Raw genomic sequence first — 27,626 nt, forward strand, 5'->3', positions numbered from 1 at the left:
TGCAGTCTCCAATGATAAAACGGGCTAAACTAATTCACATAGTTATTCTAGGATGCATTTCATAGTATGCATTATTTATCCTGGTTGATTAAATTCGAACAGTATCTTGAGACGCAGAATATCCATTTGCTTGCTTTCTTTCTTTTGTGCCCATTGCAGGAGGAATGTGTCCATCTTCTTTAGAGCTTTGTGATGGCCAAACGTGTCCGTCAGACATGCAGTGTGTGCGCAGCAGCCCCACAGCGCCCTCTCTCTGTCAGTGTCTGCCCGACACGCTCGACAAATGCGCAGGTTAGACTCAAATATGTTTTCACGCTGCTCATTTTTAAACTCTGGCTTAAGGCCACTTTTGACCCTGGCTAAAGCAGCATTTCATATTTCAAAAAGTGGGTTAGCAACACTTTTAACACATTGAATGTAACTGTGAGTTCTGAGCTGGTAAATATTCAAGTGTCTGTCAAAGGAAGTAGTTAAAATATTTAAAAGTGATGGCAAATGCATCAACAGCATTGAAAAAGCTGTTTTTTTAAAAGCTATATACCGTCCTGGAAATATTACAAAGAAATATTTCTCACTGATTTTCATTGTACATATATTTATTTGAAACTGTATTAATTTAGTTCATAACTGTTAAGGGAATAGTTTTACCTAATAAATATTTTCTTAAAAAGTCAGGTGCATTATTTAAACATTAAATTTTACTACTGCCCATACCAAATTTTAAATCATTCAAAAAATAAATGAAACTGCTTTCCTTTGTTACTGCATAATGTATTAATGTATTTGTATTCATTTTAAAGAGTATAGATATTGATGTGTGCATACTATCATTATTTATATATATATATATATATATATATATATATGGATGACACATACGTTTTTAATACGAGGAGAAGACCTACCAAAATGTTTATTCTTTCAAAACTCTTTGTCATTGAAGCTTGTTTTATTACATTGTGCTGGTTTTAACCCTGTAAGAAACCTTTTTTATTCAGTTAACTAGTTAGAAAATTGTTTTAACAAAGTTAAACCAAATATAGTTTTGGAGTTTTGAGCAAAAATAAATTGTAAATACCATAGTTTTACCATACATTTTTCTCTCCATGAAAATAGTCACAAAAACAAACAAACAAAAGTGTTTAGCATGATATAATACAAGTGATACCATATAGAAATTTTTCTTAAGCAGTTCCGAGTTAGAATCTGTGTCATTACAACAACAACAAAAAATACTTTTTTGAATTTATTTTCCTTTAGCTTGATATAGCGGGCAAAACTTGTATCAACACTCATTTCCTTTCAAATAACGTCTCTCTCTTGTGGAATATCCTATGGGTGTGTCAAACATATATTTAAGTAACATTTTTAGTGTACATTGTTGAGGTCAAACACTTCTGTATCTTTTGTGAAAATATGTATACAAAGTTTTTTTGTGTTGCTTTTACTTGAACTGATTGATTTCTATGCCTGTGCTGGTAGGCCAGACATCTTTGAGTTTTTCAGGGAACAGTTACATCAAATACAGAGTGACAGACAGTGATAAGTGCGGAGACATGAAGCTGGGCTTGAGAATCAGAACGCTGCAGAGCCAAGGAATCATCATGTACACACGCGCTGACCCCTGCACACTTCTCAAGGTAAGATGTGAATACACACACACACACTATATTTATCAATGCATTTCTTGTCGCTTAAGCACATTTTCTCCTCACATTTTACTATAATGCAAAAATCAATAATGTAGAATGTGGAACATGCTTGGCAAAGGGAGCAATGAAAGACTCCTAATCATCTTCATAAGGTGCAAAAACTTAATTTGGAACTGCCCGATTGTGTTTGCTCTAGTGAGTGGTTGTGTGTCTGTGTTTGTTCAGATAGAGAATGGGCGTCTGTGGTTTCAGATGGACTGTGACAACAGACTGGACATCTTAGGCATCTCCGGTCGTCCGATCAATGACGGGTCCTGGCACACCGTGACCCTGGAACTCACCAGTAACTACACTCTCCTTTCTCTGGACGACAGCTATGTGGAGCGCCGGCGTTCTGCACGGGCCCCTGTCCTCATCTGGCCCCTGGCTGCAGACGGAACGCTATTCTTCGGGGCTCAGGTGTTGAACAGACCAGTGGGCAGAGGCGGGCAGAGGCCCCCAAGGGCTCAAGAAGGCTTCCAAGGGTGCCTCGGGTCCGTCATGCTCAACGGGAATGAACTCCCATTACAAAATAAGAGGAGCCGGTACGCAGAGGTAGCCGGGCTGAGTGACGTGAAGCTGGGATGTGTTTTATTTCCTGATCCGTGCCTTGGAGGGCCGTGCCAGAATGGAGCTTCTTGTGCGAAGCTGCCCTCTGGTGGTGAGAAATAGAAAGCGCGTATAACACTCAGTAGAGTTGTTCAGATTAGCCCTGACTTCTAAGTCTCGGTTCTTACTGCGTTTTCCTCAGATTTCTCCTGCAGCTGCCTGCCACAGTTCACGGGGTCTCGGTGTGAGGTGGAGGTGTCGTCCTGCATGCCCTCACCTTGTCAGAACGAGGGTGATTGTAAGGCTCTGGGGAACACCTTCCTCTGCGGCTGCCTCAAAGGCTTCACAGGACTCATGTAAGACATTTTATTTCACCATGTACTATTTGTGATTTGTAACCATTTACCAATAATCTTGCGTAAATTTCAGACCTTTTCAAATTGTCACACCACAGACAGTTAATACCAAATATATGAGACCTAAAAGGGAAAATATAAAGTCAGTCCTCATATTTATAAATATTTACACATTTTAAATATATTTTAATATAATAATGCATATTATTTTATTTGAGTAACCCAATAGATCATGTCAATCATTTTGAACTATATAATAGATTGAACTATATATTTTTTAAGAGGTCAATAAACCACCTGGTGAGTGAGAAGTCTTTTAAATCTTTCTAAGTTTGATTTTAGGTTTCATTTTAGAAACATGATTGGTAAACAATAACATTTTAAGAATAATATACAGTATATTTAAATCATAATATGTTATTAATGTACCAATCATGTTTTAATCACCAAATAGTTTCCATGAGATATGATCTAAGACCAATAAAATATGCATTAATATGTATTATATATTTGATTTTTTTAATTAAATTTCAGTGAGTGATACACCAAATCCATCTCCTTTTTTGAGAGAAGATAGCCCTACTTTTAGTTTTTCTCAAATGTTAAGAAGTGAAGTTTTAAAGCCCTTAAAGGGATAGTTCAACCAAAAATGAAAATTCTGTCAGTATTTACTCACCCTCATGTTGTTCCAACCCCGTAAGACCTTCATTCATCTTCGGAACACGAATTAAGTTATTTTTGATGAAATCTGAGAGCTGGATCATTCCTCCATGCTAGTCCATAGGCTTCTTGAGGGATTGAACTTGCAGGCCCCGAAAAGTTATTACAGACATCGTTAAAATAGTCCAAGTGACTACAGTGGCTCAATCTTAAGTTTATCAAATGACGAGAACACTTTTTGTGCGCCAAAAAAAAAAAATAACGACTTTATTTCAACTATTCATTTTTTTCTCTCTGGGCCTCGAGTCAGGTTACTAGTTTAACTGCGTATGATCTGTTGTTGTACGTCACACGCATCACCCACATGACCAGCGTCGGCCAATAGTGAGCCTACGTGTGACGTAGCTCTACTCAATTACAATAGTTTAACTGACTAGAGGCCCAAAGAGAAGGAAATGAATAGTTGAAATAAAGTCGTTATTTTTGTTTGTTTTTGCGCACAAAAGTATTCTCGTCGCTTGATAAACTTAATATTAAGCCACTGTAGTCACTTGGACTATTTTAATGATGTCTTTAATAACTTTTCGAGGCCGGCAAGTTTCAATCCCTCAAGAAGCCTATGGACTAGTATGGAGGAGTGATCCAGCTCTCAGATTTCATCAAAAATCTTAATTCGTGTTCCGAAGATGAGCGAAGGTCTTACGGGGTTGGAACAACATGAGGGTGAGTAAATACTGACAGAATTTTCATTTTTGGGTGAACTATCCCCTTAAAAAAACTGGAAGTCTGCAGGGTCTGATGATGTTGAGCCATATTTTTTTAAATTAGCTGCTGAGATCATTGCTGGCCCAATAGCTTATATTTTCAATTTATCATTAGAACAGAATGTTGTCCCTGATGTCTGGAAATCTGCTTTGGTTTTACCCCTGTTGAAAGGTGGTGATCCAGACAATTTAAATAATTATAGACCAATTTCTAAGCTATCAGTTATAGACAAAATTTTAGAATCTATTGTCAGCGAACAGCTAAAGGAATTCTTGGTTAGTAATAGCATTCTGTCTAAGTTTCAGTCCGGCTTCAGAAAGTATCATAGTACGGTCGGTAACTGCCACTATGAAAGTTCTAGATGATATACCTGCGCCCTAAATAATGGAAGATCATGTGCTGCAGTGTTTATTGATTTGACTAAAGCTTTTTGTCGGCAGTTGGGACTGTTGTTTCCTTAGTTCTGCCACTAGATGTCATGCCACTCACCTGTGGCCTCTCATTTGTGTAATCATCTTCACCTGCACCTCGTTTCCCCCTGTGTATTTTAGCTCTGTCTTGGTTCTCTCTTGTCACTTGGTCTTTGTATGAGGTGTCTGTCTCGCGTTCTGAGTTTCTTTGGATTGTTTGAGACCCTGTGAAAAAGTAAGGTTTTGTTGTTTTAATTATTTGAAGAAGTTCTCTTGCATCTGTTTGTTTTTCTCCCCTCGTGGAGTTTTATTTTGTGTTTTTGTTATTCCTCCATTGTGAGAAGATTCTTTGTTGTAGTTTTTGACATCATCTTTTGTTTATTAAACTATCTTACCTGAGACCTCGTATCCTGTGTTTCGATTGGATCCTACCCCTGCTTTCTGGTGGCTCAGTGGTATTACCGCCTAGCTCTGACACCAGAGACCCGAGTTCTAGGCCGGGTTGTGACACTTTTGATACTGTCAATCATGGTATTCTTCTATCGCGTTTACATAGTATCGGTCTTTTTGAAACCGCATTAGGATGGATTAGGAACTATTTAAAGAATAGGTGCCAAAGGGTGCAAATTAAGGGGTCTCTTTCTGATAGGCTCAGTATTGAATCTGGTGTGCCACAGGGGTCAATTTTGGGTCCCCTGTTATTTACACTATATATTAACAATCTTGGTGATAACCTATCAGACGCAAGTATTCATTTATATGCAGATGACACCATAATTTATTGTTTTGCATTGTCCATTGATAGTTGTATTTCAAAGTTGCAGGAAGCATTTGTAATGGTTCAGCGCAACCTCCTCTCTTTAAAATTAGTTCTGAATGAGAAGAAAAGAAAATGCATGGTCTTTTCTAGGAGACATAAGTGTGAATTTTCTCCGTCACCTCTTTACACTCTGCAGGGTAAATCTATAGAACTGGTTTCCTCCTACAGATATCTAGGTTTTGTTTTGGAGGGGGACTTCATTCAAGTTACATGTTAAACAATTGCTATCCAAGTTAAGGTTACAGTTGGGGTTTTATTTTCGGAACAGTGCCTGTTTTTCACAGTCAGCCAAGAGAAAGTTGGTGGAAGCTACCTTCTTACTGGTCTTGGATTTTGGAGATGTTTTTTACAGAAATAATACTAAGGTTCTTTTACAATCATTAGACTCTGTTTATCACTCTGCTTTAAGATTTATAACTCATGCAAATTATTATACTCATCATTGTGCACTTTATGAAATGGTTCACTTCATTTGAGAAGGTACAAGCATTGGCTTATATTTGTGTATAAGGCCATAGTTGGTCAGCTTCCTCTGTATATGACTAGTCTATTAACTGTCAATAGTCAAGGGTATAATTTGCGTTCAAGTAAATATATTATTTGGAGATTCAGATTGCACAAAATGCTCTTTATTTGCCACTGAAAAGTGAGTAACCGTCAAACTGACCACATACATTTTGTAAAAACTCAATCAAAGGTTTAATGGTAACACTTTACAATTAGTTAGTGTTAATGAAGACAGAGTTTGGAAAAACTGCTTTTATTCATAGTGCACCAACTGCTTGGAATGAGATTCAAAGATCATTGAAACTGTGAGTTTAAGTTCAATCTTAATCAAACATTCCAAACTGTCTGCACCTGTTCTTAACTTTTTGTATTTAATTCATACTTTGTCTGTTTTTTATTATGTTTATTGTGTGCTGCTACCTTGGCCAGGGCTCACTTGTAAATGTGGAGATGTCTATCTCAATGTGATTTTCTTCCCTGGTTAAATAAAGGTATAATAAAAATAAAAAATAGATTTAAAACATATCTAAATATGTATAATTGATAAAATCGGAAAGTCTGTGGACTTTATTTCCCATGATTGGTAAACATTAAAAGCTGTTTTATTTTATTTTTAAAGTCTTTTGTCTTTTGACAATCAAAAACATAATTACAATTTTGCTAATAATATTATATTTTTGTTTAAATTGCTTTTAGTTAGAATTATTTGGATGTGATATTCATGTTTATCTCATTTAACAAAAGTGAAATTGTGTTTCTTCGGAAATAATGTTTGGTATCTTGCATTTGAGCAGAATTGTGTTGTAGAGAGCAGGTAACCAGCAGCTCACTTTAATTACACTCTCCTGAAAGTCATTATCCGAGACCTTGCTAGTTTGAACTACTGGTTCAATAAATGCATGACACTGTACAATGGGTATGTTGTTTACTTCTGTTAATTAGACCTTTATCACTAATTACTAAAATCATTTAATAAATAAAGAACAGATTTTAGAGCAATCCATCACAGAAATCCCATTAAAGCTTCTCTAATTTCTTTGTGCTATGATAAATCTTTTTTTTTCAATATGAGATGAATTGGAGTTATTTCTCCACTAGATGATGCTGTTGTTTCTTTAAGCAAACCTAAACCTACACCTGAACAAAACTGACTGAGAAAAACTGGATACTGTGACCTGTGCCTTTTTCCTTAATGTCCTTTTATATTGTGGAGACAAAGTAATACAAACCTAATTGCTTTATATAACTACTATATAACTACTTTCCCTGCATTTCCAGCTGTGTCATTATGTTACGCAATACAGACAACTCTCTCATTATGTTCTCTTATGCTCACTTGAGAAATTCATTGAACTTTCTCGCACTTAGAGTACATGTAAAGAGGTCTCTGAACAGCAGAGCATCAAATATTTGCTGTTTGCAGCACAGTTGGGAATTCAAGTTCTGCTAAATGTGAGAATGTATGAATCTTTAAAGGTACAATTTAGAGGGATCTGTTATCAGAGGTGACTGTGTCAAAACTAATGTCCATTTGTCAGAAAATTGCAGTTCTAATACAATACAAATCATGCAGTTAGCTGGCATAATTTATTAATTTTAGGCAGAAAAAATGAGCACATTAAAGTAATTATTACAAGTTGTGAACAATGGTTAGAATACAATAGAAATTGAGCATTGGTGCATGCAGATTCAGAGATTCATCATCTGATGAATAGCCTTCCTGATGATTTTCGGGGCTCAGAGTTTAGGAGCCAAATGTGAAAACGCTCTCCCTCCTTTAGTGGACTTATATATCCTAGGCAATACCAAAAGTCCAGAGTTTTGTAATCTTTAACAGCATGATGGATAGTAGGGTCATAGAAGATCAGTTAAATACACAGGAGCTAAACTATTTAGGGCCTTATAGGTCAGTAGCACTACTTTGTAATTGATAGAGAACTTAAGGGGTAGCCAGTGTAGAGATGATAAAACTTGTGTTTTATGATCATATTTCTTGACCTTGTAAGGACTCTAGCAGCTGCATTTTGGACTAATTGTAGCTTGTTTATTGAGGACGCAGGACAGACAGCTAGTGATGCATTACAGTAATCTAGTCTAGAGGTCATGAGTGCATGAAACTACATTTTCTGCAACAGAAGCAGATAGCATGTTCCGTAGCTTAGCGATGTTAGAGAGCTGGAAGAAGGCTGTTTTTGTAATATATCGAAAGACAAGTTGCTGTCTAATATAATACCCAGGTCTTAAACTGAAGAGGATGAAGGAACAGTACATCCTTCCAAATGCAAATTGTTTTTTAAGAGATTCTGTGTACAGGTTTTTGGTCCAATAAGTAATACCTCTGTCTTATCTGAATTTAATAGAATACCTTTAACACACTCCTTCAACTTGGATAATTAGTTATATATTTCATCACAACCAAATGAAATCTACAGAGTATCAGCAGTGTCATACATCATGGAAACTAATTCCATGTTTTCTTATAACATTACCAAGTGGCAGCATATATATTGAAAATAACAGAGGGCCTAACACCGATCCTTACGGCACTCCATAATGTACTGACACTATTGTAGATTTTTCACAAAATTGTAACAGTCTGATAGCTATGATCTAAACCAACTTAAGGCCTTTCCCTGAATACCAGTGTAATTTTGTTGTCGATCTAAGAGTGTTATGATCTATTGTGTCGAACACAGCACTGAGATCAAGTAAAACTAGTATTGAGATAGAGCATTGGTAAGATGCTAGAAGTAAATCATTTGCAATTTTTAATGAGCGCAGTTGCTGTGCTATGATGCTTTTTGTCAGCAAGGATGTAGTAAAGTGATCCAAAAGTTAAAGACATTTACGTTACAAAAATATCTGTTTCAAATAAATGCTGTTCTTTTGAATAATCAAACAATCCTGAGAAGAAATTTACCCCGATTTACAGAAAAATATTAAGCAGCACAACTGTTTTCAACATTGATCATAATACAGGTTTCTTGAGCACCAAATATTAGGGATACGGATCATGTGACAATGAAGACTGGAGTAATGATGCTAAAAATGTACTCAAACTCTCACTGCATAAGTAAATGATGAAAGAATTTTCATTTTTGGATGGAGTATCCCTTTAATATATAGTATGCAATATATACTGCACAGTATACAGTAAATAGGTTGTTGGGAATCAAATACTAGCTTATTAACACAAACAAATCCTTCTGTCCACAGATGCGACGAGGATGTGAACGAATGTGAGAGGGAGGAGTGTGAGAACAGAGGGACCTGTGTGAACACATTTGGAGCCTTCTACTGTAACTGCACCGTGGGCTTCGAGGGACAGTTCTGTGGGCAGCCGACTCTGGACGGCCCAGACACTCAGGCTGAGGCGCTGTCATACGTCGGACCGGGAGAGATCATCGGCATCGGCGTGTTGCTTTTCGTGGTGCTAGTTCTGCTGACCCTGCTGGCCGCGTTCCGTAAAAAAGTTCTCCGGAAGGACTGGAGCCGAGGGGAGGCGGTGGGCATCTCCACAGAGACCAACTACATGCTGCAGAAAACAGGCATGGGTTCCGAGGGCATTGAGTTCAAAGCCGTCCGGGTCAGTGGCGAGTGTCGTGCCAGCCTCTACCGAAACGACAGCGCAGGAGGGCCGCCCCAGGTTATGGTGCGCCCCACAGCCTACACACTTCCCTGCCGCCAGGGAATCCCTCGAGGGGAAACGGAGAAGGCAGAGGGAGGGCTGGCCATCCTCTCCTGCCCTCCCCAGATGAGCACCTTCCAGGCGGATCCGCCGCACATCCTCGGGATGCCTCGGAGAGGTGTTGCCGTCTGCAGCGTGGCGCCCAATCTTCCCTCATCCATGTCCCCAAACCTGTCCGAACGCAGTCCTATCCGCAAACCACCATGGGAAGAGGACGAGGAGGATGAAGATGAAGACAACATTATGGAGCATCGAGTCCAAGCTCTGGAGTGGGAAGACAGGGGTTATCAGGCGAACGGAGGGGAAGCATACAGAACCGAGGGTAAAAGTGTGGCGCACACATTCTCCACTCGTCTCAGATCAAACAGAGGTTGACAGAACTGCAGCCAGAGCGATTTCAGCGTGACTCCATAACTCCCTGTGGCCACCTAAATGCCAGCCTTTGTGTGGATGAGATTATACATATGCACCCTGGTCTCCATTCGCAAAATCCGTCGTACAATAATGTGTGATGGAGTGCAATTACCTTAGAGATAACATGAGGCTTTCACATAAAAGGAGTTAGTGAAGCATTTAGAGTCTATCCGCATGATTCAAACAGAAACATCCAATGATAAATGCTGTGCATAATGCTTTAATTACAATGAGATACAGTAGTGGCCAAAACTGATGGCAGGAGGGGATATTTGTTTTTAATGACCCTACAAGTTCAAAGAAATCATCGCAATATGAGGAAAATATTTCATGTTTTGCAAATATTTTAAATATGATGGAAGAACAAAACACTAAACTTGTTAAGGTGTTTATCTGGCAAAATTATATGGCAAATTAAAGGCAAACTACAGCTATAGGGTTTATTTTACTATGCGAAAAAAGCATGGAAAACAAAAAGCTCACAGAAAAAAGCATATAATGACTACAACATAATCAGTTATCAATATTTCCTTGATTCTCTCATGTTTTTTTTTTTATTTTATTTTTTTTGCCTGTGCCTGTGCCTGGCCAAGAATTATGTCCACACAGTTTGGCAAATAATAAAATTGATTCCAAGCACAACTACGCAATATGCTTATTAAATCTTTGACAAATTTTTTATAATATGTGAATAAAGGGTGAATATGTTAATTTTTCAAGGCCTTACATCACTTTTGGCCACTTCTGTATGAAAAATAACTGGGTTGTAATCAAATCTCCTTTCTATGATTTCGTATTTAGCGAATTTTCAAATTGACTCCATCTTAAAAAATTAACCAGGGACTCAAAACAATTGTTTCAAAACAAACACGTTTATAGTAATCTGATCCTTCTGCCATGCTGTACCAGCCAACAGGAGCCGTGCTGTAGAAATAGGCCAAAAGGAGCCATTTTTCCCTTATAAAATAATTAACAGTCTGGCCATGCAGGTAGGCAGCTAGTACATGTGTAAGGGCGATTATTACACGTCAGCTTGTGTAACCGTGTTACATGCATCTACAGATATTCTCTGGACATGGTGTTCTAAATTGAATGACCTCGGTCTTGTTAGTGTTTTCTTCAAGCAGAAACTCATTTGTCACAAACTGTTTGCTAGCTTTGGCACTGTGTCGTCTGGGATGAATATAGGACGGATATTATTGCTCTTTCACTTTAGCAGATTTTAATGATTTGCATGCCGTGGAGCATTAAGAGAGCATTAAGCTTTCAATGCCGTTTCATTAGTGCATATGTGCATGTCTGATTTTGGATATTAGATGTCTGTTTGGTGAATGCAAATGGGCCAGTAGTTTAGACTTGACATGGCAATATTTTCATTGGCCCTACCACAAAAATATATATATATATATTTTTTTTTAAGTTCAAAGACATTTATGTTAAGTGATGTTCAACTTTTTATTCACCAAAGAATCATGACAAAAAATATAACTTTTGTGTTTTCAACATAAATAATAATATGAAATATTTATTGAGCACCAAATCAGCATATTAGAAAGATTTCTGAAGGATCATGTGACACTGAAGACTGGAGTAATGATGCTGAAAATTCAGCTTTGCCATCACAGGAATGCATAACATTTTAAAATATATTACAATAAAAACAACTAGTAATACTACTTCACAATATTAGGTTTTTTAAAAATACTTTTTGTATTTTTTTTTTATATTTAATTTTTTTCCAAAAATAAAGATTTAAACAATTTTGTACAGCTACAATATTACTGTATGACAGCTATATTTTCATAAACGCACTTTAGCTGGAATATTATGACCAAGACATTGACAGCAACTCTTTCGATGGCCCTGGACCATAGCTATCCCTGTTGCATGTACTGTAGTTATGACTGTATTTGCATATATTGTGTGATAGCACACGTGCATGTATTTGCACGTGAATGGATCTGTATAAAGATGTGCTGTTGTACTCTTCTGCAGAAGCTGAAAATGCAGCAGAGGTCGTCGCCTGCTTCTCCGACAGCAGCACCAGCGAGGCACACTCCCTCAGGTCTTTCCAGTCTGATTCCTGCGATGACAATGGTGAGATACACGCATCGTGAGGCCCAAAGTTCTTAACATACCCTCTAAACAACCTCAAAAAAAAAAAAAAAACTTCCACTGCTCAATGAACTTTTGAAGTTTAGCTCGCCACTCTGGAAAAGTTCAGCAAATGTGTTAAAAGTGGACTGTTCCTTTAGGGCATTTTTTCCTATTAGGCTTTAACCATTCAGTTAGTACTATTACCATCACAATAGTAGGCCTTGGACTATACTGTACATTTCCCAGTCCAAATCCCACATGATCCTACAAAAATCATTAGGGCAAGACTGAAGCTTCTGAATAAACCACAGAGTAACTTAGATAACATAATGAATAAACCTTTTGAATGTCTATTCAACAACAGACATAGAACAAGTGAAACAAGGGGCTATACTGTATATACACAGGAAGACAAGCTTAACAAGATAACAAGGGGGCGTGGCTAATACGAAACACCTGGGGAGACTAATCCATAGACATAATAAATACATAGACACCCTATTGCGGTCCTTTCGCCTGGCTGTGATACGTCAACATGTCCGCAATATTGCTGAGGGCAAGACTGCGCTGTAAACAAATGCAAGTAAATGGGTGAGCTGCTGTTTTCTGTAATAAAACAAAAATAACGTTTACATTTATCAACCGATTTCCGTGGTTTGTAACTGATGGATCCTTTATGGAAATACATATGATATGGTACTACATGAACTAATGTGCAATGCAAACAGTAAATATAAGATAAAGTGAGAAGTAATAGTAAATAGTTTAGTGTATAGTCAATAAAATAAATAAACAGTATACAGCAAATAAAATAGTAATGAATAGTATAATTATAAGTACAATAATATAATAATAATATATTGATAATTGCATATAGTTTATGTATAATACTATAATAATAGCAATAGAATATGAAATATAAATTACAGAATATAGACAATAAAAACAACAAGTTAAATAGTGACTAGTGAATAGTACAATAATTTAACAGCATAACTATAATAGATTGATAATCGCAAGTGGTATAATATAATAATAATAATAATAATAATAATAATAATAATAATAGCAAATACAATGTAATATCAATTGCAGAATAATATAGACAATAATAAAAATAGTAAATTAAATATTGACTAGTAGGCTACCTACCCGAAACGAGTACTTGTCATAAAAGTCGTTTTTAAAAAAATATAGATGAATATTTAGATTTCAGGAAATTGCCTTTTATAATATAAAATATAATATAGGCTAAAACTACAATATAAATAATGTGAACTCATGTCTCAACTTTCACAGCTAAGTTAACCTGTGACATCGCTAGCTATTTTAGTCTGACTGACACCGGTGGCCAACTAACATTACTATTACTAATTATATAATGACCAAATACAACCCGAAACAAATGTTCAGTCTTGCTTGTGAAAGGTAATTCCCAGAGACCTGTTTTCAATTGTGCGGCGATTTGTACATTCCCGTTATGAGAGTTATGGGAAAGTTGCCCTCCGCAATATGGCGGCACCGTTGACGTACGATCCAGAGGCCAATAGGGTGTCTATGTATTTGTTATGTCTATATACTAATCAACATTAAACCTACAAAGAACTGCAAAACATGGAGCAAGACAAGAAATAACATACAAGTCCTGGATCACACAAGACAGGGGAACACAGGTTGGAATCATAACAGTATTAGTCAGCTTTTGATTACCTCAGTTTGGCCAAAAAGGGAAGTTATGTACTTGCTCTCATTTCATTCTGAACCCATGTGACAGTGGAACAACAAAGGAGTTTAGCAGAATGTCCAGGCTGCTCTCTTCAATGCAATGACAGTCAAACTCAAATAGGAGAAAAACACACCACAAAAGACTCATAAAGCCACAGTGTACACTAGACTTAGAGCACACAAAATTTATACGGACACTGCAACGGCAATCTTTTTTTTTAAAACATAAATTCAACTTATAACAACAACAACAATTTTTTTTTTTTTTTTTTTTTAATTAAGCTAAGAGGGCACGCTGTGACTTAGAGTTCACCAAACTCGAACTTTGGAACCCAGCGAAATCCGAAACTTCTTTGCATGAGCTTGTATTTCCAGTGTCCCACATTCGCATGCATTTGAATGCAAGTCAATGGAACGAGAAGTGTAGTTTGACTGAATAGTCAGTAAACCTCAAGCACTAAAGCACAAGTCGTCTAAAGCTGTACGATAGCTTTTAGTGAGGGAAAGACTGATAGTTAAGCCAACTTTGGGTCACTTCCTACATCTATACCTAAATGACCTGATTAAAAACACAAATGCAACATTACCGCATTAACCTATACACTCTCACGCAACCATCCGTAATACTATAACCTAATATTAGTCAGAAGTAACAGATTATTCCATTCACCTAATTAAGATGACTTGCATTGTCTGATCTTTCCAAAAGGAAATCATGAGGATTAGTGATAACCCTACCCTGCTTTAACAAAGTGACAGTCTGAATAGGTCAGAGCAGTAATTACAATCCATCTGGCTTTGATATGCTCTCCAAACGCGATTGCTATTATGACTCAGTAGTGTATTATCAGTTCTGCTGTACAAAATAGATGTCAGACTGACACATCAGAGGTCCACTTGCTTTTGTTTAGCTGATTTCATGAAGCTGGAGGATTACAAACAAGACAAAGTGATTTATATAAATGAAAGTTTGATGTTGGTTTGACGTGCTTGATCATTATTTCAATTGTCGCCTGACATTTTACACTTGTTTATGTCCTAGCTTCCATAGTGACAGTGATACGACTGGTAAATAATGCAGTGGACACCATTGAAAATGAAGGTATGACTCAAATTTCATATTACTGAATGGATTTTTTTTCCCCTTCAAAGGATTTAACAAATATTACTCTTTATTTTTCTGTTTTAAATATTATTTTTAGGGGTTCAACGCATAGCGCCGAAACCCTATTGTAATTGTTAGGATTTTCTAAGTTCAACATTCTGCCCTAAAAGTGATCGGGAAGACCCTACCGTAAGTTGTAGATACTTGAAACTTTGAGGGATGGTAGTACTCACACCGTCTACAACTTCACCAAGGCTTGCCCCAGTCGGCCTGTAGGTGGTGCCACAGCGATCAAAAGTATGAAATCGCCCATAACTTAAACCATTAAGGTCCTGATATACTTCAAGCGAAATCGAAGAACGAACTGATTTCTATCAAAATCAGGCCAAAACTAAGTTTGAAACTTCTCCGGAAAAGTTCGCCCTGGCTGGTAAACACCTTTGTACCACCATTGGTCCATGGTGATTGCGTAATAGGTAGGATGTGTGCGGAGGCTCCGCCTTCTTCCACGTGGAAATCTTTTCCACATCATTTCTCCTGTTCAGTCCATCCAGGTCAGACGTCCGCAAGTGAAAACATGAACACACTGGAGAGTCGGTTAGTAGAAAATGATGATGTACTTCTGATGAAACGAGACGCTGACACTGTTTTTAATGTTTAAGATGGTAAAGCTGCTTTATTTTTAAGGGATCTTTTGTATAAAGTGTAAAGTTCACCCTGACGAATTCTGTTATTTTTCTTTATTTTTGAAAAAACTACTTTTGTGAACTATTAGTCTTTTAGTAGTTTTTCACCCGATTGGAACTAAACCAGTGAGGAAAGTTTCTCTGGAGTCTGATTGTCAAAAATGGTCTAAAAACAAAAAAGTCGTTTGTGACGGGATGAAATTTCAAAAGTGGGATTTTACTAAAACTTATCTTGTTTTTTTTTTTATCTTGGAATTTAAAAAATATTATTTATTTTTCTATTTAAATATTATTTAATTAATTGTTGATCTACTATTTTAAACTAATTATTTATATATAGAATTAAAAATTTGATTACAAATTGTTCTGTTTAAGTATGATTTCATGTTTAGTAAAAAAGATTTTGTAATAATTTGAAAAATATTATCATTTACATATTATAAATGAATATAGTAACATCATCATTACAAAATAAATCCAACAAGAGATCAGGACCGTGATTTTCCTGTTTATCAAATGGCAACAAGGCAAATAAAACATTTTCACCTCAAATCAATATTTCATGCCCATTTATTTATTTATTATATGAGAAGAATGAGGGCACAGAGCTATATGGGAGACATCCAGCACTGCTAGGAAAGCGGTTGCCTGGATACAGCGGTCAATCACACAGTTTAGCATCATTATAGAAAAGAAAACTGACCACAGAAGGCTGCAATTGAGAGAAAGTATTGAGCTGTAGAGTCGCTTAGTAATATTTTATGTTATCCTGTTTAAATATTATAGGGATCAAAAACCATGCTGCATGAAAAGGTAAAGGTAAATCCCAGAGCGAAGTGTCCAATCATGCGGGAGTTCAGCCCACACCAGAGAAAGTGGGATTAAATCTGTTAATTAAACTGCACAACTCTAGACTCGTATAAAACCAGGGTTTAGACTGCATCTCTAATCACTCACATAATCCAGTTGCATTGAAAACCTGAACTATTGAACTACCCTTCAGTTACTGAAGAACAGTATCCCTATCCTCTGTGGCAGTGACCTGGTTTTAAAGCGCACCAGAACCAGTCTCTAATTAAACCTGCCCTAGACCAAAGCTGTTTCCAATCAGACTTTCAAGCAAACAGCTTTTTTTTGCACTCACACACTATGGTAATTCATGCTGTCTGAGGAGTTCGCAGCTCCACCTTCCTTGTCAGAGGTCTGGATGAAAGTGGACTGTTTTTGTTGGTTATGCTAAACAGCACAGTGAGATTTACCTAAGTAGGACATGCTCCTGGTCAACGACTTTTGTGGGACTTGAACCAGCATTCTTTTACTTTGAAAGTGTATGTAAATGTATATTTTAAATGAATATATTTAATACAATTTAATTTATATTTTACAAATGTTAATATTTGTATTAATTTTGTAATATTAAAGCCCCACTGTAGTCAATTTTATCCCTTAACTTATCTTTGAACCAAAATTACATATTTTTTTCCAAGAAAAAAAAATATCTTAATGCCTTAAAATAGCTTGAATGTAACTCTACATCATTGCCTCGTTAAGTATACACGGTTCTATGAATATGCAAATTAGCCATGTTAATTAGACATTTAATAGACAATTAGCTGTTATTTTTACTTTAATTAAAACTTGTAATTGAATGAAGTACTCCTAAGGTAAACTCTTACATGTACAAATGAAGGAAGGAAATTATTTAGTTATGATAATATTCACTAGTTATAAGGGGTGTAATGGTACAGAGAATTAACCGATTACCTCGGTTTTGGGGTCAGGGTTCGATATGAGTTCGGTACAACAGGAAAAAGCAACAAATCCCCAATGCTAGTTTTCTTTTCATTATTTTGAACAGACAGTGACTTGCAAATTACAGTTTGTTCCCCCTAGCAGCATTTAGTCCCTTAGTTGGTACAGTACAGCGTCCTTTAGTGTATTAAGCACAAAGCCAGGGCACGCATATTTCATCACTGGACTGTAGTGAGACTTCCACGACACAAATCGCCATAATGCTAAATGATTTTGTCTCATTATACCAGCAGAAACAACTTAAATTGACGGTTCGGAACAGATACATTTACTGTTACACCCCTACTAGTTATCTATTGCTAAAATCTGATTGGTTATACAGATGTTGTTCCAGGTCAGCTAGAATTTTGATTTAATCACATTAAACTAGGTAACAAACTTAATGTGTTTTCCTCTTCTCCTAACAGTTGCAAGTCTGGGTGATGTGCAGCCTCACAGTACCACCTGTGAGTCCACTTTATGTTCGCTTTTATTGTTTCATTTTACTTTACTAATATCTGTCCCTTTGTTTCACATGGTCAGGCATATTTATAAACCTTCACATGCACCCCATATTAAAACATTCCATCCTCAAATATTTCATCAAGCATAAACAAGTCGATTGTCCTGACTCTTTTTTTTTTTTTTTGTAATTTTTTTTTTTGTTGGCTTTTTGTTGTTTATTTGTTTTCATCTCATAACTCATCAAAACACATTTATGTCTTTTCACAGCAAGCCCACACCTCCACTGTGAGGATGAGATGTGCCTGGAATTCGTCAAAGAGTATTTTATGAATTGTAAGAGCTCACATCTGCGTTTAGGCTACTGTACTAAACAAGATAGCTCTTATCTAAAATGCATCTTGTGTATTTAAATATAATCAAGGTCCCATGACATGAACTCAATTATTTTTCCATAAAAAATTCTAAGAAATCAAAGGGGAAAGTAAATCAGCATTTGTACAGATATTTTTTTATATTTGTGTGTGCGTGTATATACCTGTGTGTGTATGTGTATGTATTATATATATATATATATATATATATATATATATATATATATATATATATATATATAAACCTAAAGGATTATTAGGAACATCTGTTCAATCACCAAAATTGGACAGTTGAAGACTGGAAAAATGTTGCCTGGTCTGATGAGTCTCGATTTCTTTTGAGACATTCAGATGGTAGAGTCAGAATTTGGCGTAAACAGAATGAGAACATGGATCCATCATGCCTTGTTACCACTGTGCAGGCTGGTGGTGATGGTGTGGGGGATGTTTTCTTGTCACATTTTAGGCCCCTTAGTGCCAATTGGGCATCGTTTAAATGCCACGGCCTGCCTGAGCATTGTTTCTGACCATGTCCATCCCTTTATGGCCACCATGTACCCATCCTCTGATTGCTACTTCCAGCAGGATAATGCACCATGTCACAAAGCTCGAATCATTTCAAATTGGTTTCTTGAACATGACAATGAGTTCACTGTACTAAAATGGCCCCCACAGTCACCAGATCTCAACCCAATAGAGCATCTTTGGGATTTGGTGGAACGGGAGCGTTGTGTCCTGGATGTGCATCCCAAAAATCTCCATCAACTGTAAGATGCTATCCTATCAATATGGGCCAACATTTCTAAAGAATGCTTTCAGCACCTTGTTGAATCAATGTTACATAGACTTAAGGCAGTTCTGAAGGCGAAAGGGGGGCAAACACAGTATTAGTATGGTGTTCCTAATAATCCTTTAGGTGTGTGTGTGTGTGTGTGTGTGTGTGTGTGTGTGTGTGTGTGTATATATACAGGTCCTTCTCAAAAAAATTAGCATATTGTGATAAAGTTCATTATTTTCCATAATGTAATGATAAAAATTAAACTTCCATATATTTTAGATTCATTGCACACCAACTGAAATATTTCAGGTCTTTTATTGTTTTAATACTGATGATTTTGGCATACAGCTCATGAAAACCCCAAATTCCTCTCTCAAAAAATTAGCATATTTCATCCGACCAATAAAAGTGTTTTTAATACAAAAAAAGTCAACCTTCAAATAATTATGTTCAGTTATGGCATGGAGGCAATCAGCCTGTGGCACTGCTGAGGTGTTATGGAGGCCCAGGATGCTTCGATAGCGGCCTTAAGCTCATCCAGAGTGTTGGGTCTTGCGTCTCTCAACTGTCTCTTCACAATATCCCACAGATTCTCTATGGAGTTCAGGTCAGGAGAGTTGGCAGGCCAATTGAGCACAGTAATACCATGGTCAGTAAACCATTTACCAGTGGTTTTGGCACTGTGAGCAGGTGCCAGGCCGTGCTGAAAAATGAAATCTTCATCTCCATAAAGCTTTTCAGCAGATGGAAGCATGAAGTGCTCCAAAATCTCCTGATAGCTAGCTGCATTGAACCTGCCCTTGATAAAACACAGTGGACCAACACCAGCAGCTGACATGGCACCCCAGACCATCACTGACTGTGGGTACTTGACACTGTACTTCAGGCATTTTGGCATTTCCTTCTCCCAGTCTTCCTCCAGACTCTGGCACCTTGATGTCCGAATGACATGCAAAATTTGCTTTCATCCGAAAAAAGTACTTTGGACCACTGAGCAACAGTCCAGTGCTGCTTCTCTGTAGCCCAGGTCAGGCGCTTCTGCCGCTGTTTCTGGTTCAAAAGTGGCTTGACCTGGAGAATGCGGCACCTGTAGCCCATTTCCTGCACACCCCTGTGCACGGTGGCTCTGGATGATTCTACTCCAGACTCAGTCCACTGCTTCCGCCGGTCCCCCAAGGTCTGGAATCGGTCCTTCTCCACAATCTTCCTCAGGGTTCGGTCACCTCTTCTCGTTGTGCAGCGTTTTTTGCCACACTTTTTCCTTCCCACAGACTTCCCACTGAGGTGCCTTGATACAGCACTCTGGGAACAGCCTATTTGTTCAGAAATTTCTTTCTGTGTCTTACCCTCTTGCTTGAGGGTGTCAATGATGGCCTTCTGGACAGCAGTCAGGTCGGCAGTCTTACCCATGATTGCGGTTTTGAGTAATGAAACAGGCTGGGAGTTTTTAAAAGCCTCAGGAATCTTTTGCAGGTGTTTAGAGTTAATTAGTTGATTCAGATGATTAGGTTAATAGCTCGTTTAGAGACCCTTTTCATGATATGCTAATTTTTTGAGATTTTTTTTGAGGAATTTGGGGTTTTCATGAGCTGTATGCCAAAATCATAAGTATTAAAACAATAAAAGACCTGAAATATTTCAGTTGGTGTGCAATGAATCTAAAATATATGAAAGTTTAATTTTTATCATTACATTATTGAAAATAATTAACTTTATCACAATATGCAAATTTTTTGAGAAGGACCTGTATATATATATATATAAATATAGCCTTTATTCTATCATAACAGTTATTTAAAACTGCATTATATTACAGTATATATTATATAACAGTGTTTCAATTTTAAAATGTAATTTATTCCTGTTGTGGCAAAGCTACATTTTACTCCAGTCTAACCCCAAACTTTTGAACAGTAGTGTAGATTATTATTATTTTTAGTAGTATCTGTAATTATTATTATAATGATTATTATTGTTGTTATTATTTATAATTAATATTATTATTAATATTAAAGACTTGTGTAAAGAATGCAAAATGTGCAACATTCATAATAATATATGTCTAATGAAATTTACATTAGTCCTCTGCACTTTTTGATCCTCTGCATGTGTTTTACAGCCTACCAATGGCAAACGACAGAGTGGTTCGACACGTGTCTCCCAGGCTTGGAATCACCGCCTCGAGACCAAACCCCTACACCACCACCCCCACCCCTTCCTGCTACCCCACCTCCCCTGACCCCGACACGGTTATGTGGGACCCCTACCCGCCTGGGCGGCAGCGTTCGGTTGGACGGCAGCACCCTATCGCTTCAAACTGGCTACCCGTTACGACGATACCAGGGCCAGAGAGATTTCCGCTCGTCTCTAACCCTGGATGACAACAACTCGCCTGTTTATGAAGAATACCGCGGCCCGAATCACTACGAAATCGCCTCTACTGTTCACCCGCTGGGTTTTAGCGAGGGCCGATCCACACCTGACCACCATTACTCCAGCCAATACCTGCTCTCTTACCCTCCTCTACTAGCCTGGGAGGAACGTCCGCATGTCTGGGAGGACACACACCCCTTCGGAAGCCAGCAGGAGATCGACAGACCGGGCAGAATTTCACTCCGGACCCAACGTTTGCGTAGTCAGAGCCCAAAGACATCTTTGTCCGGCATGAGAGAGTATTACTGACCATTGACAAACAAGTCCTTAATTAATCTGGATGCTTGTGTTCATGCAACTGAGGACTCGTCCTGAAGATGTGTGCTGATCTCTGTGGAATCGAAACATTTGGACTCTCACAGCCTCAATCATACTGTACACTAGTGACCATTCTTCATGTATCTTATTAAAGGGTTAGTTCACCAAAAAATTAGAATTCTGTCATCATTTACTGGCCCCCATTTTGTTCCAAACCTGTATGACTTTCTTCTGAGGAACATGAAAAGAAGATTTTTTAAAAATGTTAAACTCTTTTTGTTCATACATTGTATTTGGATCTTCTTTTGTGTTCCTGTCATAGAGGTTTGGAATGACATGAAGGTGAGTAAATTGTCATTTTGGGGTGAAATATCATGTTAGGTGTGTGTGAAAACATGCATTGTTTTTACCATCTACTTTCTCATCAGCGCATCTGAGAAGCAGAGTGATACTATGTGTTTGTGTAGGTGCTACTGTGTTTGACAAACCACAGACGTTATTGATGGAATCCATGCATTGTTTCTCAACCTGGGGTCCGACAAACTCTGTGCTCCACATAAGGATGGCCAGATCTTCTAAGTAGATATCCAAGTATATCCTTGGACTGGCAATGTTCTACTATCGAAACAGTCTGATGGAGAAAGGAAACCTGTTTTATTCCATGGACTGCAAAAGCCGTGGAGAAAAACAAGTCAGTTTAATTACATTTTTTTCAACGCTTCAAGGTTTGTAAAGATCTAGTAATTTGTGCATATTCCAGGACAGAAAGAGCACAGGCGTGTTTCACATAAATGAAGAGCTGTTTATGTATTCATGTGCTCTCTTTATGTCTCGTCAGTAATGCATACATGACAACTACATATTAATCACTCATCACACATCTGGCATTTCATGGTGTTTTGCTGTTTATGCTGCCGTTTTTGTGATTTTTATTTAGTTTAGGATCACAAAACTGTCATGCTGGTATGCTTAACATCTGTGTTTATTGATTAATGCATATAGTATGTTAAAGACTTATGAAGCATACAGACTTTATGAACAAGAAAAGGTTGTATTTATAAAGCGACTTTCTCATCAAGGTGGCTTTAATTTACTTATTTTTTATCGTTAAGTCTACCTGGCTACAAATGGGAATGTATGTTTTTTCACCTGATGCCTCGTTGTATCTCATTCCCAGTAGCAACTGCCCATATAATATATGCAGTATAAAAATCAGACTGGGAATCTAGACACAAGATTTTTCAGGGCAGAGTTTTCTTGGTCCATGACAAAAAAATATTGTTTGGTTTGTCCTTGAAAATGTTTTTATTTTTAATACCTCATTTTAGTGGTTAAAAATAGACTTAACGAATAATTATTATTAATATTATTATTGTTGTTGTTTTATAGCGCCTTTGTAGAGTCCAGGGTCATTTTACAAAGAATGATGTTAATGTTTTATTTAAACTATTTTATTTATGTATTTATTTTATATTAAGTTTGTTTCTGTAAACAAGATCTTTAAACCAGAGAATATTTTATTAAACCAATAAATCAGATTATTGTAATTGTTTTCGGGATGACCCTGTGGGTCAGAGGGTTCTGATGGTCTGTATTGTGCTCATACATGTTGATGTCTGTTTAATGTGTAGAACTCATCTTGTATGTATGAATAAAATCCTATACATTGTCCAGTGTAAAATAAAATTAAAGAACAAAAGAACTACCATATGCATCATCTGTGGATTGATTTAACAAAGATTGCTGGATATGTCACAATAGTAAAGCAGCTTCAGCACAAATGCACATCATATAATATGTTCATAGTGATACGAATAAATTGTGTTTATGTAATTCTACCCGTAAAAGCTGTTCCCTGAAAAACTTTGAACTCCCATTTCCTTTATGCAAATCTATGTGATTTACAAATGATGACAATTTTTACTCCAGCTAAAATCGTCCTGATTGGTATTTAATTGAGCAGTTTAGACTGAAGTTATCATCATATGCACACATAATGAATTAAAACAAACCTTCGCACAAGCCAATCGTTCCTGTGCTCTACAGAAAGCCACAGCAGTACAGTTGCAGACAACAGCTTTATACAAAATGTGCCTTTTTTTGTAGTTACATCAACAAGTACGCAAAAGGACACTCCTGTTGAATGCAAACAATTTAAGACACTGTAGAATTGCAAAGTACATTATCTCTACTTTTGCAGAAACAAATATACAGGAGACAACACAATCTGATTGCATGATCCAAAGCTTGTTTATGGGCAAGGTTCCAGGAATCCAGCTTATATGATCGAAACATAATGACGCTTTTATCTCTGGGCCTTTTCTCTGTTTGAAGGGGACATACGCCAGTTTGTCTTGTAAACATCATGCGTTTCGGTGCTTTTATGCTCTGGGTGTAGGCTATCATTAGCCATGGTCACTTTGTAACTTTGTAACACACACTCTCACATCTGAAAGGACCGAGTATTGTAGTTTGTTAATGACTTTAGCTCTAAGTCAGTTGAATGGATAAGGATGGGGGAGGTTAGAAAAATGGGTTAAATGGCCAGTTGAATGTGCATTTCCTCTATGGTGCTTTCAACACACTCTCATTGCAGTTTGCAGCTATTTTACGTTTTGTGGAATTTGTGAATAATTCGAATTAATTTGTATAATCTCATTCATAAGTTTTCATAAAATCTGCCTACACCTCATTAGCTTTGGTTCCATCCATCTACTTTTCGGCAAATTTTGGGATATCGCATATAAAAATCGTTGGATGCAATCGACAAGATGCGCATAAATTCTAAAAATCTGCATTAAAAAACGTATGCACTTAATTGAAGCAGATATTTTTTTATTCATTAAGAAGACATGCACATAAACTCTGATGAAAACACATTTACTGAATAAATTCCTCAATGTGCAACAAAAGAAAAGTCATGTGACTGCTTTGACGGATCATGTGATCAGAAAAATGTTTGGATGGACGACGAGGTCCAAACATTCTCAAACATAATTTTTTTGGAAAAAAAGTGACTTTGTGTCAATTGACAATTCTTGATGGAAAACAGGTCGATTTTGGCCTGTCTACTTAATATTCATGAGCCTCTCTTCTGATTGGCCTGTCGCATGGCCAGGCCAACCACAGGTAATAGGGTCATGTCTGCTGTAGCCTGCTGCGGCTTGGTGATGCTCACAAGTAAGGTAAATAAAACACATGTAATGATGGTGATAAATAATTTATTATTAAAGCATAAACATTCAAAAACCACTGTTAATTTAACATAAAAGCATTAAATCCCTTAATAATTCCTATAAAGCTGATATCTCAGTTCATCGCGATCTCACAAAGCTTCATTATTATCAATGAAGCTGACTGCACAATAAATCTTATAATCAGAGGATTTGCCAGTATGCAGAATTCAGCACTGAACAAAAACTCAGTTTTGAGCGGTGAGTGGATTCTATCTTAAATGCATCTCATTGGCCGTTGCGTTCAAGAAATCAAGACATATGTCTGTGATTGGCTACATTGCTCAACGCTGCAAACATGTTACAAATAGAAACTCATTCTGGCCTGTAAATCGTTTTTATTTAGTTTTAGTTATTCTTGTTGCTTTTGTGCAACTTATGAAAAACAAGTTATTTGTTTTATTTTTAGATATTTTGCAGGAGTCCCGCGAATCATTTTATTCCCCCGCAACCCGCACACACACGAGTACGCCCGCACTCGGCCATCAAATCTTGTCCCGCGCCGCACTCTGTTATGTTGGGTCATGCGTGAGTGTAGGTCTCTACATCCATCGACTGAACAGCGTTTTCTCAACATGTTTCCGTGTTGTTGTTGCTCTGCAACGATGTTGTCTGGTGTTGGGCAAAAAGAGGGAGGGACGGTGGGCAGTGTTCGGGTGGTGACTGAAGGCGGTCACTGGGTAGTTCTGACATCACATTTTTACGGAAGTCACAATGGCTTTTGAAAAGGCACAGCTACTTTATGCAGGCTGTGTGCATTTGTCTGTGGATTGACTGTTTTATTACTTATATTGGTTGTTGCATAACCTCTGTTATCATGAAAAAAGCCAGGAAATTCCATTTTGACAATATGGGACCTTTAAAGGTTACGATAACCAATTATAACCTAAGATAACATAACAGCATTTATTGTGTTTCGTCTTTATAAATCATAAAAGTTATTCATGATGTCAGAGAAAATGTTCCAATTCCAATTTCCCAGGAAGTGATTCCTCCCCCCCTTGAACACATGGGATGGAAACACTGTTTTATTCGCAAATGTTTATGCGATATTCCAATTTTGCACAGTAAATTTGCAGCTTTGAATGGAAACAGCTATTGACAGTGCTTTGATTTTACAGCGGCTCACATTTTATCTAAAAGTTTTCCAAATTCACACGAAATTCTCACCTCATAAAATAATTACTTTTTCTCATGAGATCAGGTTGGATACTTTTGTTTGTCAAATAGAGTAAAATGAAAAAAATGTCCCACATGCACAATAGCGTCCCAAAATTGTTTAATTAAAATGTGAAGTGTTTAATTTGCAACTCTTTAAAATATCAACATTTTCCATTGTCTCTTGTGAGTGGATTTCCAAAATGATGCCAATGACATTCCACCACAGAAGACTGATGGGTAATTAAGCCCAAACAAAACACAAGTAGATCTGCAAGGTCAAACCACCATAATCTCACAGTCGACTTCCACTGAATCAAACGTGTGATGTTGAATGCAAGGAGGATCATTTAAGAGGAAATAAAACTAGTCGTAATCCCTCTGAATTAATACTGGTGTTTACATCTAAAAATATATCAAACCATGGGGAATCCAATCTCCACGAAGACCATTTCCTTTGACTTTTAAAACAAGTGAGAGCCAGACGCTCAACTGACAGAAAGACAGCTGGTTATACAAGGGGGTGGGGGAGAGACGCTGGATTATCTTTCCTCTGTTTCTGCTCGGAGACATGAGAGAGTTAAGGGGGATTATACCCACACAGTCTACTGAATAATATCCAGATTAGACACACTAACCAGGCCTCATCTCCACACAAAACATCTGCCTTTGCCTCCTGACAGACACACACAGTCGTGCTCTAGCACTGTGGATGTTAAACACACCACTTTGGAACAGATGCCAGTATACGTCACAAGCTTATAACACCACGTGCCAGAAAAAGAGACATACAGACAACAGAGCCATGTTTACAGAGCTCACAGTTGTGCCAAATTCCCTCTTTTTGTCTTTTGCTGATCATGTAGAGAAGATTTCTCTGACAGTTTAAGTAGGGAAATTGTCAGTTTGTGGATAATTGGGAACAGTTTCCTCTACCCTACATTTCAGACGTCAAGACAAAACTTAAGAACTATAAATCCCCCTGTAGTTGATAATTTCATCCCTTAAAAACTTATCTTTGATCACCAAAATGACATATTGCAATGTTTTTTTTTTCCTGTGAAAAAATATCGTTATGCCTTAAAAATAGCATGAATTTACTGTAACTCTACACCCTTGCTTCATTTAGTATACGCGGATATGCAAATTAGTCCCGTCTCCCCTCAATCACATGAGCACAGACTACCTGATCCACTTGGTCATCTTTACTGTAGTAAACGCTGCACATTGGCAAGAGGAAATACTGGTTTAATTCAGCCATATATGTTTGAACCAAAAACTGATTCAGAAGAAGAAGTGGAAGACTGATACAACGCCGGACACATACTGTAATTGATATGATTAGCCTTTTGCTTGACTACGTTATCAAACAGCTAATAATGTGTTGCTAATGTTACATAAACCATGTTCCTGTTTGCCATCTCAGAGTCTGGCAGCTGCCTTCTAAAAATCAGCATCCTTAGAAACACAAAAGGCATAGTTCATCATAACATCGTAATATACATCATATACCTAATTAACACGCTATATTGTTAAATGTACACAATTTTTCATATCAACAGAAAAATATACTGGGATAACCTGGCTTCTCTTGAGACTCCCCTGCTTCGCAGCAGTTAATTATATGCTAAAGTCCGCCCCCCTCGTGACGTGATTGGTTACAAGT

The 27,626-nt window shown here is 37.3% G+C and overlaps 1 protein-coding gene across 3 annotated transcripts in view; it reads left to right on the forward strand.

Moving 5' to 3' along the window:
* Window positions 1-23,275, forward strand: part of fat3b (FAT atypical cadherin 3b) — a 62,781-nt gene extending 39,506 nt beyond the window's left edge. For 2 of the 3 annotated variants that reach the window (XM_077242687.1, XM_077242688.1), the window contains exons 22-31: window positions 160-291; window positions 1,483-1,640; window positions 1,878-2,352; window positions 2,443-2,596; window positions 8,975-9,768; window positions 11,856-11,957; window positions 14,725-14,784; window positions 17,693-17,731; window positions 17,997-18,062; window positions 20,998-23,275. In XM_077242687.1, the coding sequence (XP_077098802.1) occupies window positions 160-291; window positions 1,483-1,640; window positions 1,878-2,352; window positions 2,443-2,596; window positions 8,975-9,768; window positions 11,856-11,957; window positions 14,725-14,784; window positions 17,693-17,731; window positions 17,997-18,062; window positions 20,998-21,560 (2,543 nt within the window). In that variant the 3' untranslated portion in view covers window positions 21,561-23,275. The remainder of the gene's footprint in view (window positions 1-159; window positions 292-1,482; window positions 1,641-1,877; window positions 2,353-2,442; window positions 2,597-8,974; window positions 9,769-11,855; window positions 11,958-14,724; window positions 14,785-17,692; window positions 17,732-17,996; window positions 18,063-20,997) is intronic. The other variant, XM_077242689.1, reaches the window with a different exon arrangement.
* Window positions 23,276-27,626: the final 4,351 nt, after the last annotated feature.

The sequence above is a fragment of the Siphateles boraxobius genome, unplaced genomic scaffold (assembly GCF_051911475.1).
Source record: "Siphateles boraxobius isolate OS27281-9 unplaced genomic scaffold, OSU_SipBor_1 25, whole genome shotgun sequence".
Taxonomy (NCBI): Eukaryota; Metazoa; Chordata; class Actinopteri; order Cypriniformes; family Leuciscidae; genus Siphateles; species Siphateles boraxobius.